General features: G+C 40.7%; 1 protein-coding gene across 1 annotated transcript in view; it reads left to right on the plus strand.

The window, feature by feature from the left end:
• Positions 1-13,712, plus strand: part of TMEM201 (transmembrane protein 201) — a 33,191-nt gene that overhangs the window by 1,061 nt on the left and 18,418 nt on the right. Inside the window, exons 2-4 of the mRNA XM_070956191.1 lie at positions 10,463-10,583; positions 11,364-11,558; positions 13,295-13,471. Of these exons, the coding sequence (XP_070812292.1) occupies positions 10,463-10,583; positions 11,364-11,558; positions 13,295-13,471 (493 nt within the window). The remainder of the gene's footprint in view (positions 1-10,462; positions 10,584-11,363; positions 11,559-13,294; positions 13,472-13,712) is intronic.

Genomic DNA, 13,712 nt, shown 5'->3' on the forward strand with positions numbered 1-13,712 from the left:
GGTAGATGGATTGGATAAAATAGGAATAAGTAGGTAGATACGGTAGGTAGGTAGGTAGATGGATATATAGATAGATAGATACAGTAGGTAGGTAGATGATAGGATAGGATAGGATAGGATAGGTACCATGTTTCCCCGAAAATAAGACCCTGTCTTATATTTTTTTGAACCCTGAAATAAGCGCTTGGCCTTATTGCCATGCATTCAAAAGCCCGATTGGGATTATTATCAGGGGGTGTTTTATTTGGGGGGAAAACCGGGTAGGTAGATATGGTAGATAGATACGGTAGGTAGGTAGATGGATAGGATAGATGGGTAGGATTAGATAGATTAGATTAGATAGATAGATAGATAGATACATAGGTAGGTAGGTAGGTAGGTAGGTAGGTAGATGGATAGGTAGATGGATAAGGTAGGTAGATGGATAGATAAGGTAGATAGATGAATAGGATAGATAGATAGATTTATTTATTGGTTCGATTTATATGCCGCCCTTCTCCGGAGAATCAGGGCGGCTTACAATGCGTTAAGCAATAGCCTTCATCCTTTTGTATATACCTGCTTAGTAGGGCTTTCGTCCCCCCCCCCCCAAAGCGGTGTTCTTTTTTATACAAAGTCAGCTTATTGCCCCTACAATCCGGGTCTTCATTTTACCTACCTCGGAAGGATAGAAGGCTGAGTCAACCTTGAGATGGATGGATGGATGGATGGATAGATAGATAGATAGATAGATGGATAGATTTTATTTATGTATTTATTTATTTATTTATTTATTTATTTATTTATTTATTTATTTATTGCGATTTATATGCCGCCTTTCTCCCTAGGGACTCAAGGCGGCTTACAAAATGACAACTTCAATACAAATCACAATACAATACCAAATTAAAATCAGTAACCCAATTAAAAAATGATTTAAAATTATACCAGTGTACCCTCAAACGGATCAGTTGATACTGTGGGTATGTAGGTAGATACAGTAGGTAGATGGATAGGATAGGATAAGTTAGGTAGGTAGATGGATAGATAAGGTAGGTAGATAGGATGGGATAGGATAGGATAGGATAGGATAGGATAGGATAGGATAGGAAGATAGATACTGTAGGTAGGTAGGTAGGTAGGTAGATACAGTAGGTAGATGGATAGGATAGGATAAGTTAGGTAGGTAGATGGATAGATTAGGTAGATAGGATAGGATAGGATAGGATAGGATAGGATAGGATAGGATAGGAAGATAGATAGATAGATAGATCTCTCACACAAACACACTCAACAAACTCATGCAAGCTGCAAAAAGCATCCCTTTGGGATAAGTTAGCAAATTTGTGGCCTACCTTCCAGGGGGGTTTTCATAAGAAACATCAGAATCTTGAGCTGTGCCGTCCCGTCTGGTATACCCCAAAGGGCCACAGGGTTCCTGGAGAAGCAGATGTTCGTGTGAGATTGTTCACGGGCAAAGGCAATGCTACACAACTTCGCTACAGATTTTGTTTTATTTAAACGGGGGTCTTCGGAGGTCACGTTGGGTGTTTTTGGGATAGGAGACCACGAGGAAATCCAAGGGCAGCAGGGTAAACGGAGTTGGGCAAAATATGCCGGCAAAAAAAGGAGATGCCAATCTGAATGAAGTTTAACTTGATTTAACTTACATATTTATTGTTACAAATACACACTACCTTTTCTTTGATCACCGTTCACCTATTTTATCCTCGCCACAACCTTCCGAGGTAGGCTGGTAGAAGGGAAGTGGTTTCGTGCAATCCCAGTGAATGAATGAAAATATATATATATATATATACACACTATATATATATAGTGTGCTGGATTGACATAACACACTTAAGCAAGGCACACAAAGGCAGACCAAGCTTTATCTGGTTACACGAAAGCAGTTACGGTAATCCTTGATTTATGACCACAATTGAGGCCGAAATTTCAAGCAGTCGCTAAGTGAGCCCCACAGTTGTTAAGTGAATCTGGTTTCCCCATGGACATTTGCTTGTCAGAAGGTCGCAAAGGAGGATCACGGGATGCTGCAACCGTCATAAATATGGGTCAATTTGCCAAGCGTCTTGAATTTTGATCTCGTCACCATGGGCATGCGACAACGGTCGCAAGTGTGAAAACTGGTCACAGGTCATTTTTTTTCAGTGCCGTTGTCACTTTGATGTCACTAAATGAACTGTTGAGGATACCTGTATTAGATCTAATACTTTAAAATAATATTATAGTGTATTATTAAAGTATCAAAATAATACTAATATTTTGCTGTGAAGTTATTCCGTATTTTAAGGGATTCGCGATTTTGAAAAAGGGGGATAACTCGGTTTATTTTTTTACAAGACTGTTGAATGGTCAAAAGTGCTTCGAATATTTCTGCAGCAATTGTCATTTTTTGTTTTTTTTTAAAGGACCCAAAGAGACTTGACATATTTCTTCCTCTAGGTATCAGAGGACCCATCGTCCCTAGCCCGCTGGGCTGGGAATAACCGAGGACAGAACCAGGGGTGGGCTTCAAAAATTTTAGAAAGGGGTGCTTGGTTGCTGGGTGGGCGTGGCCAAGTCAGCTTCCTGTACCACGGCGGAGACTGGCTTTTTGCCCTCCCCAGGCTCTGGAGGCTTTCTTTGAGCCTCCAAGAGGGCAAAAACGGCCTCCCCAGGCCCCGGAGGACCTCTGGAGGCCGGAAACGATAGACCCGTTTTTCACCCTCCCTGAGCCTCCGTGCACACCCATACCTGCATCCAAAACGGGCCGTGTGGGGACTCCTGGGAGGGGCAAGGCCAGCTAGGAGTGGGATTTGGGGGTTCTCCGAACTGCACCGAATCTTACCTAGAATTTCTCCCGAATTCCCAGCAGCCCACCCCTAGGCATAACCCGAGAACCTGTGCTGAATTTTTCCTTAGAGAACATTGAAACGTTGAGCAGAGTCAGGATCTGTGGCACAACTGTGGCTTAAATCAACCAGAGTTGGAGTTTATGGGGAAAAAACAATGGCCTGCGGGAAAATATTATTATATTTTTATTGGTTTTTGAGGAACAAAAAATGGTCAGTTCAGAGGGGTGAGGATTTGGGGGATGGGCCGGGAAGCATTGGCCTGAAATTGGGCAATTAAATCTCTGGCTCTATAGAGAGATGCCCCTTGTTTTTTTCACACCCTTCCGAAAGCAGAACAAATAAGGAGCCTTGGTAGTACAGTGGTTTAAAGCACCCTGTTATTAACACAGCTGCCTGCAATTATTGCAGGTTCGAATCTTACCAGGCTCAAGGTTGACTCAGCCTTCCATCCTTTCTAAGGTAGGTAAAATGAGGACCCAGATTGTGTGGGCAATAAGCTGACTGTATAAATATACAAAAGAATGAAGGCTATTGCTTAACGCATTGTAAGCCGCCCTGAGTCTCCGGAGAAAGGCGGCATATAAATCAAATTAAAAAAAAAAAATACAAAACCAAAAAAGTTTGTTTTGTTTTCTTGAATTAAATAAAACAAATGAGAAACTTTTTTTTTTTAAAGTCCTTTTGCACTAATGTGATGGGTTGCCACTGCTACGAGTTTCTCCAGGAGCTGGATATAACAGGGGTGCAACGGTTAGCCTCCGAGGGAACGGAGAATCTGCTCCCTGGATTTGGGTCTACCTCGGTTTGAGAAAACAGGTAGTCCTCGATTTAGAACCGTTCATTTAGTAACCGTTTAAAGTTACAACCACACTGAAAAAGTAACTTACGACTGTTTTTCACACTTATAACCACTTGATCAGGTGATCGGTGTATTTCAAGACATGGGGAAGAATTTGTATATGGTTAGAAAAGTAATATGAAGATAAGAGGATAGATAATTGATTTAGATAATAGAAAGTTAAATTGAGGGAGAGGATAATAAAGAAATAGAAACCCAGATGACACCAGAGTAAATGAAAAGGGGGGATTGGAGGGGGGGAAAGAAAGAAGATTATAAGAATAAATGTACAATTCTGATGATAATACTGATAGATAGAATAAATCTGAAAAGAAACTGAAAGAAAGTATATATGATTAGAATACAGGAGTTGCTCGGATACCAAACAAGGAGAATATTCCACAGCAAAGAAGATAGAAAGGAGAGAGGAGGAGAGGGTAGGAAGAGGAGAGGGAGTGAGAGGAATGGAAGAAAGGGAAAAGGAGAGGAAGGAAGGGTAGGGGACAGGAGTAGGAGAGAAGGTGAGACAGGGAAAAAGAAGAGTGGGGGAAAGGAAGGGGAAATAGGATGAGGTAGGAAAGGAGAAAGGAGAGGAGGAAGGGAAGGGAAAGAAAGAAGAAGGTTTGTTGCGAAATTAGGGAAGAAAGAGTAAAAGAGCAACTCCGAATGTAATTAAAATCCCTTATTTTAATGCTTTCTTTAAGGAAAACATGTATATGTAGAATTAATTATGTATAAGAATGTATATTTTATATTACGTGTGTAAGAAATAAAACTGGAAAAAAAAAGAGTAATTGTGAGAGGGACAATCAATTAAATCTGAGCCAGCTGTGTGTGACGGCAGCCAAAAAAAAGCAAATACAATCCTTGGTGAAGTATTAGTACAGTTTTATCAACCCTTAGTAAGACTACACCTGGAATACTGCATCCAGTTTTAGTCACCACGTTACATAAAACAGATATTGAGACTTTGAGGGGGGGAAAAAAGGTGCAAAGAAGAGCAACTAAGATGATTAAAGGGCTGGAGAGGAAAACGTATGAAAACTGGTTGCAGGTAGTGATGGGCTGCTGCCGGATCGGACCAGTTCGGGCGAACCGGTAGTTGTGACCTGCGATGGGCCTGTCCTGCCCACCCGCCCCGGCGCTATGCCGTCCCTTGTAGCCGCTTTTTTAAGCCGTGTGCATGCGTGCAAGCCACACACGCGAGGAAAGTGCACACGCGGAAAGCCGGGCGCATAAGTGGAAGGCCCACCCGTGAGCGCACTCACATTTTACGAACCGGTTGTCAATTCATATGCCGTCCACTTCTGGTTGCAGGGTTTGGGTTTCGCCGGTCTATAGAAAAGAAGGGCTAAGGGTCAACGTGATAGCAGTCTTCCAGTATTTGAGGGGCTGCCACGTAAGAAGAGGGGGTCCACTTATTTCCCAAAGCACCAGGAGGCAAGAAAAGAAACCATGGATGGAAATGCATCAAGGAGAGAAGCAATCTGGAATTGAGGAGAAACTTCCTAACTGGGGGAGGACAATTAGCCGGTGGAACAGCTTGCCACCACAAATTGTGGGTGCTCCATCACCGGAGGTTTTTAAGAAGAGACTGGACAGACACAAGTCTGAAATGGTATAGGGCAGGAGTCTCCAAACTTGGCAAGTATAAGACTTGGGGACTTCAACTCCCAGAATTCAACTCCCAGACAGCATGGTTAGCTGAAGGATTCTGGGAGTTGAAGTCCACAAGTCTTAAACTTGCTAAGTTTGGAGACCCCTCGTATAGGGGGGGTCTCCTGCTTGAGTAGGGGTTGGACTAGAACCAACCCCTACTCAGGCCCCTTCCAGCTCTGTTCCGATTGCTTACTTAACTGCAGCAAGGAAGGTCGTAAAATGGGGCAAATCTCACTTAACAACGGTCTCTATTAGCAATGGAAATTTTGAGCTCAGTTTTGGTTGTAAATCAAGGATGACTTGTAAGCAGAAGTTGAGGGATTTCTAGTTGATATTAGCAGTTGGCCGGTCAGGATAGGACAAGCACTCACAGGAATGCTGCCAAAAATTCTTTTAGGAACAATTGGCTATTTCTGAGACACCTGTCTATCTAATACCCGGTTTGTTAGCGCACTGCAAAGAATGAATTAACAATTTTGCTTCTGCTTTATAAGAGCTGAAAGCGAGGAATCAGCTGATCGGGCTTAGCTTGGGAAAAAAAGATTTAATTTATCTATGGCTGTTTATGGCTTATTCAGAAGACAGCCCACTTTTCTATTATTTCTCATGTGTTTTATTGGGTCCGATAAAAAGGAAATGCATCAAAATTTGGGGCGGCAGATCCTTTAATTTTTGTATTTGCAGTTCAAAAGTTGGGAAGAAACACTTATGTACAAAATAGAAGGGCATTTTTAACACGCAGCCAAGGTGTTCTTGGAAGCTTTTTAAAGTTCTTTTAATATTTGCATGTTTTTTTTTTTAATTGATGGAGTTGGGAAATTCTTCTGACTAGCTAACAGCAACAATTAAGGGAACCCTAATATAAAATAATCCTAAACTGGCCTATTTAACCCTTAAAGAAATGACTTGGCTTGAAGGATCAGTGATATAACGAAGGTTAGCTTAACTTGGTTAAATAAATAGTGTAATTATTACTGTTATTAACATTAACATAATTGCTACTAATGCAATGAATATTGTTGTAAACACTTCGATTATTATTTCCTAAAATGATTTGTACCCAGACAAACACACTGTTCAATTGAAACGGGAATTTTTGTATGTTTAAAAAATAAAATAAAAACTTATTACAAAAAAAGAAAGAAAAGAAGAGAAAAGAAAAGAAAGAAAGAAAGAAAGAAAGAAAGAAAGAAAGAAAGAAAGAAAGAAAGAAAGAAAAGACTTGACAGTTTCCCTAACTGAATCAGCTGTTGTTAAAAAATAAATTAAAACTGTTCAGATTTTAGGATTTGGCAAGGATTGGTTCATTTCTCTCCAGAGAGAAAGAAAAGGGGTGTCTTTTTTTTAAAAAACAAACTTTTAAAGTGTGATGAGCAATATCCTAATGAAAAATAGCATGAATTTTGTCAATTTAATGGAAAGGTGATGAAAAGTTTAGATTGCTTTTTAAAGCAAGTGGGTTTTTACAAAAACCACTTTTTAAAGGTTCCTCTCGGGGCGGGGGTTCTGTGGTAAGCCTTCCTCTGCAAGTCCCTTGATTCTTAAACCCTCGTCCCCAAACACTATGGGTTTTGTAGTCCCCTACATTCAGAAAGCAACCAAGCCAGAAAACAGAAGTTTTATGGATATGATGAAAGCCAATTGGGTATCACCAAGGAAGCCAAAGAAACCCCTTGGGGGGGGGGTTCTTTACCCCACGGCAAGAGTCAACAGCTGCACCCCCAGGGCAGAGCCACATGGGAACAGGTGTCCAGATGCTATGGAATCTCTCCTCGCTGCCATTTGCTGCCGCCTGTTAAGGCAGAAGTCCAACAGGTGCTGACACCCAATCCTGGTTTTTAAGGGGATTGGCTTCCCCGTAACTGGGTGCCAGTTCTTCAATTGTCAAAGGGGGGAATTGGGGCTGCCACATTCCCCCTTCCCTTTATTTAATTAGCCCTAGCAGCTGGTCACATGTGTTGCAGCCAAGTGTTCATACTGGATTTTTATTTTCAACAAAATTATTCTTCTCTTCCTTACTGGTATCTTATCTCTTCCCACTTATTACTATAACCTTGTTGCTTGTATCTTTCAATTATATTGTTTTTATTTGTTTCCTAGTACGATTTGATAGCTTGTTGAATCTCTTTATTCTTGATGAATGTATTTTATTTTTCTTTACGTACACTGAGAGCATATACACCTAAGACAAATTCCTTGGGTGTCCAATCACATTTAGCCAATAAAGAATTCCTATTCTATTCTATTCTATTCTATTCCATTCTATTCCATTCCATTCTTTACTTTCCTATTCTATTCTATTCTATTCTATTCTATTCTATTCAATCCATTCCATTCCATTCTTTACTTTCCTATTCTATTCTATTCTATTCCATTCCATTCCATTCCATTCCATTCCATTCCATTCCATTCTTTACTTTCCTAGCCTAGCCTAGCCTAGCCTAGCCTAGCCTATTCTATTCTATTCTATTCTATTCTATTCTATTCTATTCTATTCTATTCTATTCTATTCTATTCTATTCTATTCAATCCATTCCATTCCATTCCATTCTTTACTTTCCTATTCTATTCTATTCCATTCCATTCCATTCCATTCCATTCCATTCTTTACTTTCCTATCCTATCCTATCCTATTCTATTCTATTCTATTCTATTCTATTCTATTCTATTCTATTCAATTCAATCCATTCCATTCCATTCTTTACTTTCCTATTCCATTCCATTCCATTCCATTCCATTCTTTACTTTCCTAGCCTATCCTATCCTATTCTATTCTATTCTATTCTATTCAATCCATTCCATTCCATTCTTTACTTTCCTATTCTATTCCATTCCATTCCATTCCATTCCATTCCATTCCATTCCATTCCATTCCATTCCATTCCATTCTTTACTTTCCTAGCCTAGCCTAGCCTAGCCTAGCCTAGCCTATTCTATTCTATTCTATTCTATTCTATTCTATTCTATTCTATTCTATTCTATTCTATTCTATTTTATTCTATTTTATTCTATTCTATTCAATCCATTCCATTCCATTCTTTACTTTCCTATTCTATTCTATTCCATTCCATTCCATTCCATTCCATTCCATTCCATTCCATTCCATTCTTTACTTTCCTATCCTATCCTATCCTATCCTATCCTATCCTATCCTATCCTATCCTATCCTATTCTATTCTATTCTATTCTATTCTATTCAATTCAATCCATTCCATTCCATTCTTTACTTTCCTATTCCATTCCATTCCATTCCATTCTTTACTTTCCTAGCCTATTCTATTCTATTCTATTCTATTCTATTCTATTCTATTCTATTCTATTCTATTCTATTCTATTCTATCCATTCCATTCCATTCCATTCCATTCTTTACTTTCCTATTCTATTCTATTCCATTCTATTCCATTCCATTCCATTCTTTACTTTCCTATCCTATCCTATCCTATCCTGTCCTGTCCTGTCCTGTCCTGTCCTGTCCTGTCCTATTCTATTCTATTCTATTCTATTCTATTCTATTCTATTCTATTCTATTCAATCCATTCCATTCTTTACTTTCCTATTCTATTCTATTCCATTCTATTCCATTCCATTCTTTACTTTCCTAGCCTATCCTAGCCTATCCTATCCTATCCTATTCTATTCTATTCTATTCTATTCTATTCTATTCTATTCTATTCTATTCTATTCTATTCTATTCTATTCTATTCAATCCATTCCATTCCATTCCATTCCATTCTTTACTTTCCTATTCTATTCCATTCCATTCCATTCCATTCCATTCCATTCCATTCTTTACTTTCCTATCCTATCCTATTCTATTCTATTCCATTCCATTCCATTCCATTCTTTACTTTCCTATCCTATCCTATTCTATTCTATTCTATTCTTTTTTTGGGGGGTTCCTCTTTTTGTCTTGTCCCTCAGTCTAATCCAGAAAGGGGGGGGGGAAATGGCTTCATTATTATTATTATTATTATTATTATTATTATTATTATTATTATTATTATTACTACTACTACTACTACTACTATTATTATTATTATTATTATTATTATTATTATTATTATTATTATTATTATTATTATTATTATTATTGCTTTGGGGCAGAAAGTAGGAAGAAAAACTTCTCTGCTTCCAAGAGGTGGCAAAATATTGGGGCAGGGTGGTGCTGCCTCTTGGACCAGCCTAGTGAGACGGTTGCTAGGTAACCCCAAGATGCCTCCATTGCCCGGCAACGGAAACCCCTTCCGAAGAAGCAGGCAGGAAGTGGCAAGGTTACTAGGCAACCAGCAAAAAAAAAAAAGCCTGCTTCTTCTGAAGCAGGCAGGAAGTGGCAAGGTTGCTAGGCAACCAGCACATGGCTTCTCTCCATCCTTTCCAGCCAACGGGCCTTCCAGAATGCCTTTGTGCCATTTTTGGAGCAAAAGGTTCCAACGTTTGGTGGGCGATGGGTCCTATAGATTAAAGTGGAGTCCAGTTTTTTTGGGGGGGCATGAGTAAAATAGGGATTGGGCCCTGCTTGTGAGACCCCCACCCCACCCCAACCGAAGGACCGTGGCCTACCCTTTCTTTGTGCAAAAATTGTGATTTAAAATATGGATGTGAAAGTGCAAAAAGTCCTGCAGAAACGACTTAAGAATTGTCCAACTTTATTTATTTATTTATTTTATTTTATTTATTTTATTTTATTTTATTTTATTACTTTATTTTATTTATTTTATTTTATTTTATTTTATTTTATTATTTTATTTTATTTTATTTTATTTTATTTTATTATTTTATTTTATTATTTTAATTTAATTTAATTTTATTATTTAATTTTATTATTTTATTTTATTTTATTTTATTATTTTATTTTATTTTATTTTATTTTATTATTTTATTTATTTATTTATTTTCAATTTATATACCGCCCTTCTCCCTGAGGACTCAGGGCGGTGCACAGCCAGAATTAAAAACATGAAATACAAATATTAAAAACAATTAAAATCTATATAAATATATCTATATAAATCAACTTCAAAGTTGGGGGGGGCGGCCCATTGTCCCCCTTACTTTTTTTTTTTTTTTTTTTTGGGATGGTTCTTAATTTCTCCTTCCTGCTTCCCCCCACCCCCCACCCCCCCACAGGCCGAAGCCCACCCACACGACGGTCAACTGCTGGTTTTGTAACCAGGACACTGTGGTGCCGTACGGGAATCGCAATTGCTGGGATTGTCCGAATTGTGAGCAGTACAACGGATTTGAAGAGGTGGGCCTGGCGTCGCTCTGGGTGGCCGGTCCCTATTTGGGGGCCCAAATAGGGACCTAGTGGGAATGGGGATTTTCCAGGATCCTTAGTTTGATCCAGTGGTGGAATCCAATTTTTTTTTTTTTACTACCGGTTCTGTGGGCGCGGTGTGGCTTGGTGGGCGGGGCAGGGGAAGTTTTGAAGGCGATTAAAACTGATTTGTTTTTACTGGGTATAGTTAAGGGTTTTACATTGGGTGAAACAAAACTGATATTGTATATGATAACAGCAGCAAGATTGTTGATAGGTAAATATTGGAAAAATGAAGCTTTGCCCACTATTGAGGAATGGACTTTGAAGATGGCCAGTTTTGCAGAGATGGCGAAGATCTCAGCATACTTAAAAGACTGTTCACAAGAGACTTATGAATGGGAATGGAAAAAGTGGATAGAATATGTTCAGAACAAATATCAAACTAGGAAGTATCAAATAGCTTTTATCTGAAAATAATGTATTAGAAATATTTTAATATAATCAAGATAAAAAGAAAAATTGTAATGGGGAGGGAGGGGTTCAAGTTTTATATAAGTTTTATATTAAGGGTTTTTTTTTTTACCTGATATGAGTATACTGTGTGGAAGTCTGGGGGGGCAGGGGAGGGTTAGGGAGGTTGGGAAGTTTGGGGTGGGTTGTGGGGGGGGAAAAAAAGGGGTGAAAATGTAATTGTAAAACTTTTGCAATAAAAAAAAAACTGATTTGTTAGACTCTTCCTTTTCTTTTCTTTTTTTTCGTTCCTCTTAGAATGGAGATTACAACAAGCCAATTCCAGCTCAATACATGGAGAATCTAAATCACGTCATTTCCGGGGCGGGGGCCTTCTACGACCCCACCAAGCCCCAACAATGGGTCAGTAGCCAGGTTCTCCTTTGTAAGAAGTGTAACAACTACCAGACCATGAAGATCAAGCAACTGGCGTCCTTCAGCCCCCGAGAAGAGGTAGGAGAGCGAACGAAAATAATTTCCCCTGTCTGGTTTTGCTCCCGGCCTCAGTTTTGCTCATCTGTAAAATGGACGCATCGTTTGCTTCTGGCCTGACCTCTTCTAAAAGTACGCAAACGGGGCTCGTGCAGCACTACTTATTTCATGCTGCCTCCCCTACACGGTTGCGCGTTCAAAGTGCCTTAGAAAATACAGGCCGTCCTCGGGTTACGACCATAATTGAGCCCAAAGTTTACGTTGCTAAGTGAAACACTCGTTAAGTGGGTTTTGCCATGTTTTACAAAGTAACCTTGTGTTGTGGCCTGTGCGGCTGGTGGCTGATTCGGACAGCGAGGAGGCTGGTGTGGTGCTGTGCCAGCAGCCTGTGCAGCTGGCACTCGAGTTGGACAGTGAGGAGGCTGGAGAAGATGTGGTGCCAGAGGCGGGGATTCAGCCAGGGCCTTCAGAAGCTCCCTTAAGTGAAGAGGAGGAAGAGGAGGAGCCTCTTCTCAATGCACGGGCGCGCAGAGCTGCCAAAAGGCAGGAGTGGCTCCTCAGGAAGAGGTCTCTTTGAGAGTAAGGCTTGGGGCTAATTGGCCACTCCCTTAGCCTATTTAAGGAGGAACACCGACTGAAGCAATTTGTAGGGAACAACTTCATTCATTCTCCTTCGTGCCTTGATCTTTAGTTCTCTGCAAATTGCTTCTGGGCTTTCTGCCAACCATAGTAAGATTAAGATTATTTATTCTTTGAATTCTTGTAGGCTGTTAAGAAAGTTAATTAACAGCCTTTGTTTGAAGAAAAAAAACTGATTTAATTTAGTAAACTAAGGTTTGTACAGACTTTGTGTGTGCTGCGTTTTTTGGGGTCCACAGCTGGGGCAGAACACCTCGTCGTGACCCGAATCCTTGCCCATTCAATTAGTGACACGGTGGTTTAAGTGAATCCGGATTTCCCTATAAACTTTGCATGTTGGATGGTCCCCAAAGTGACCCCTAGGACATTGCGACCGTCATAAATACGAACCAGTTGCCAAGCATCCGAATTTTTATGGCGTGGGCATGGGGAAGCTGCAACAGTTGTAAAGTTTGAAAGTCACTTTTTTCCCCATGCCGTTGTAACTTTGAATGGTCACTAAATGAACTGTTGTAAGTCTCCTAAACCCTATCTGTCCTGACCCAGCTCCCCAAGCACGACAAACCCCCTGACGTGAACGCAAAAGATTCCTTTATTAGGAGCGCCGGCAGTCCCGGCAAAAAGTTTCTCTCTCAACGCAGGCTTAGAAGTCTGTCCATCCATCCGGGAGATAAATAGTTGTCTGCCACATCTATTCATCTCCGCCCCCTGCCTTTTATCTCCAGAGCTAGGGTGGGGCTTTGCTAGTAGCAGTGGCTCTTCTGTCCCAAGGACCGGCCCATTGATTTCCAGTGCTCTCCTCTCCTCTGCCTTCAGTGCATCCGCACGTCAGGCACTGGACCCAGCTGTTCCTCCTCTTCCTCATCAGCCACCTCCAGACTTGGGGGCTGTTGACGCTCCATCTGAGGGCTGCCGGACGGCCCAGGCTCCACCTGTCTCTCTCTCTCTCTCTCTCTGCCAGCTCCATTCCCTCTTCCCCCTCGGAGCTCTGCCTCGATGTTGACCCTGACTCCCACGCCTCCTCCTCCTCCTCCGATTCGGCTGCTGAAGGGACCAGCGGCCGACAGACCACAACGCTATCAAATTTTTTAATTCTAATTTCTCTCTTTTTGGGGCAGGGCAAATACGACGAAGAAATCGAAGTATATAAACACCACTTGGAGCAGACTTACAAACTCTGCCGGCCCTGCCAAGCTGCCGTCGAATATTATATCAAGCATCAAAACCGCCAGCTTCGCGCTCTCCTCCTCCGGCACCATTTCAACAATCGGAAAAGCGACAAGACGTACATGCAGGTAGGAAGGGTGTCGTGACCTCCCATCTTGGCGCCGTCTATTTGAAGGCCTCGCCGTTCAGCTCCGCTCATGCAGCAGGGGGACTGGAGAGATTGAAATCTTAGCAATTCTGCTGGTGTGATTGTGGTGCTTGGTTCTGTCTCTTTTTCGGCTACATGCAAAATACCGTATTTTTCAGACTAAATTTAGAAGAGGAAAACAACAACATGTTCCCCTTTTTTTGGGCCGTTTTCATTTTTTC

The sequence above is a fragment of the Pituophis catenifer genome, unplaced genomic scaffold, assembly GCF_029215685.1.
Source record: "Pituophis catenifer annectens isolate HBS135680 unplaced genomic scaffold, rPitCat1.0.hap2 SCAF_18, whole genome shotgun sequence".
NCBI lineage: Eukaryota > Metazoa > Chordata > Lepidosauria > Squamata > Colubridae > Pituophis > Pituophis catenifer.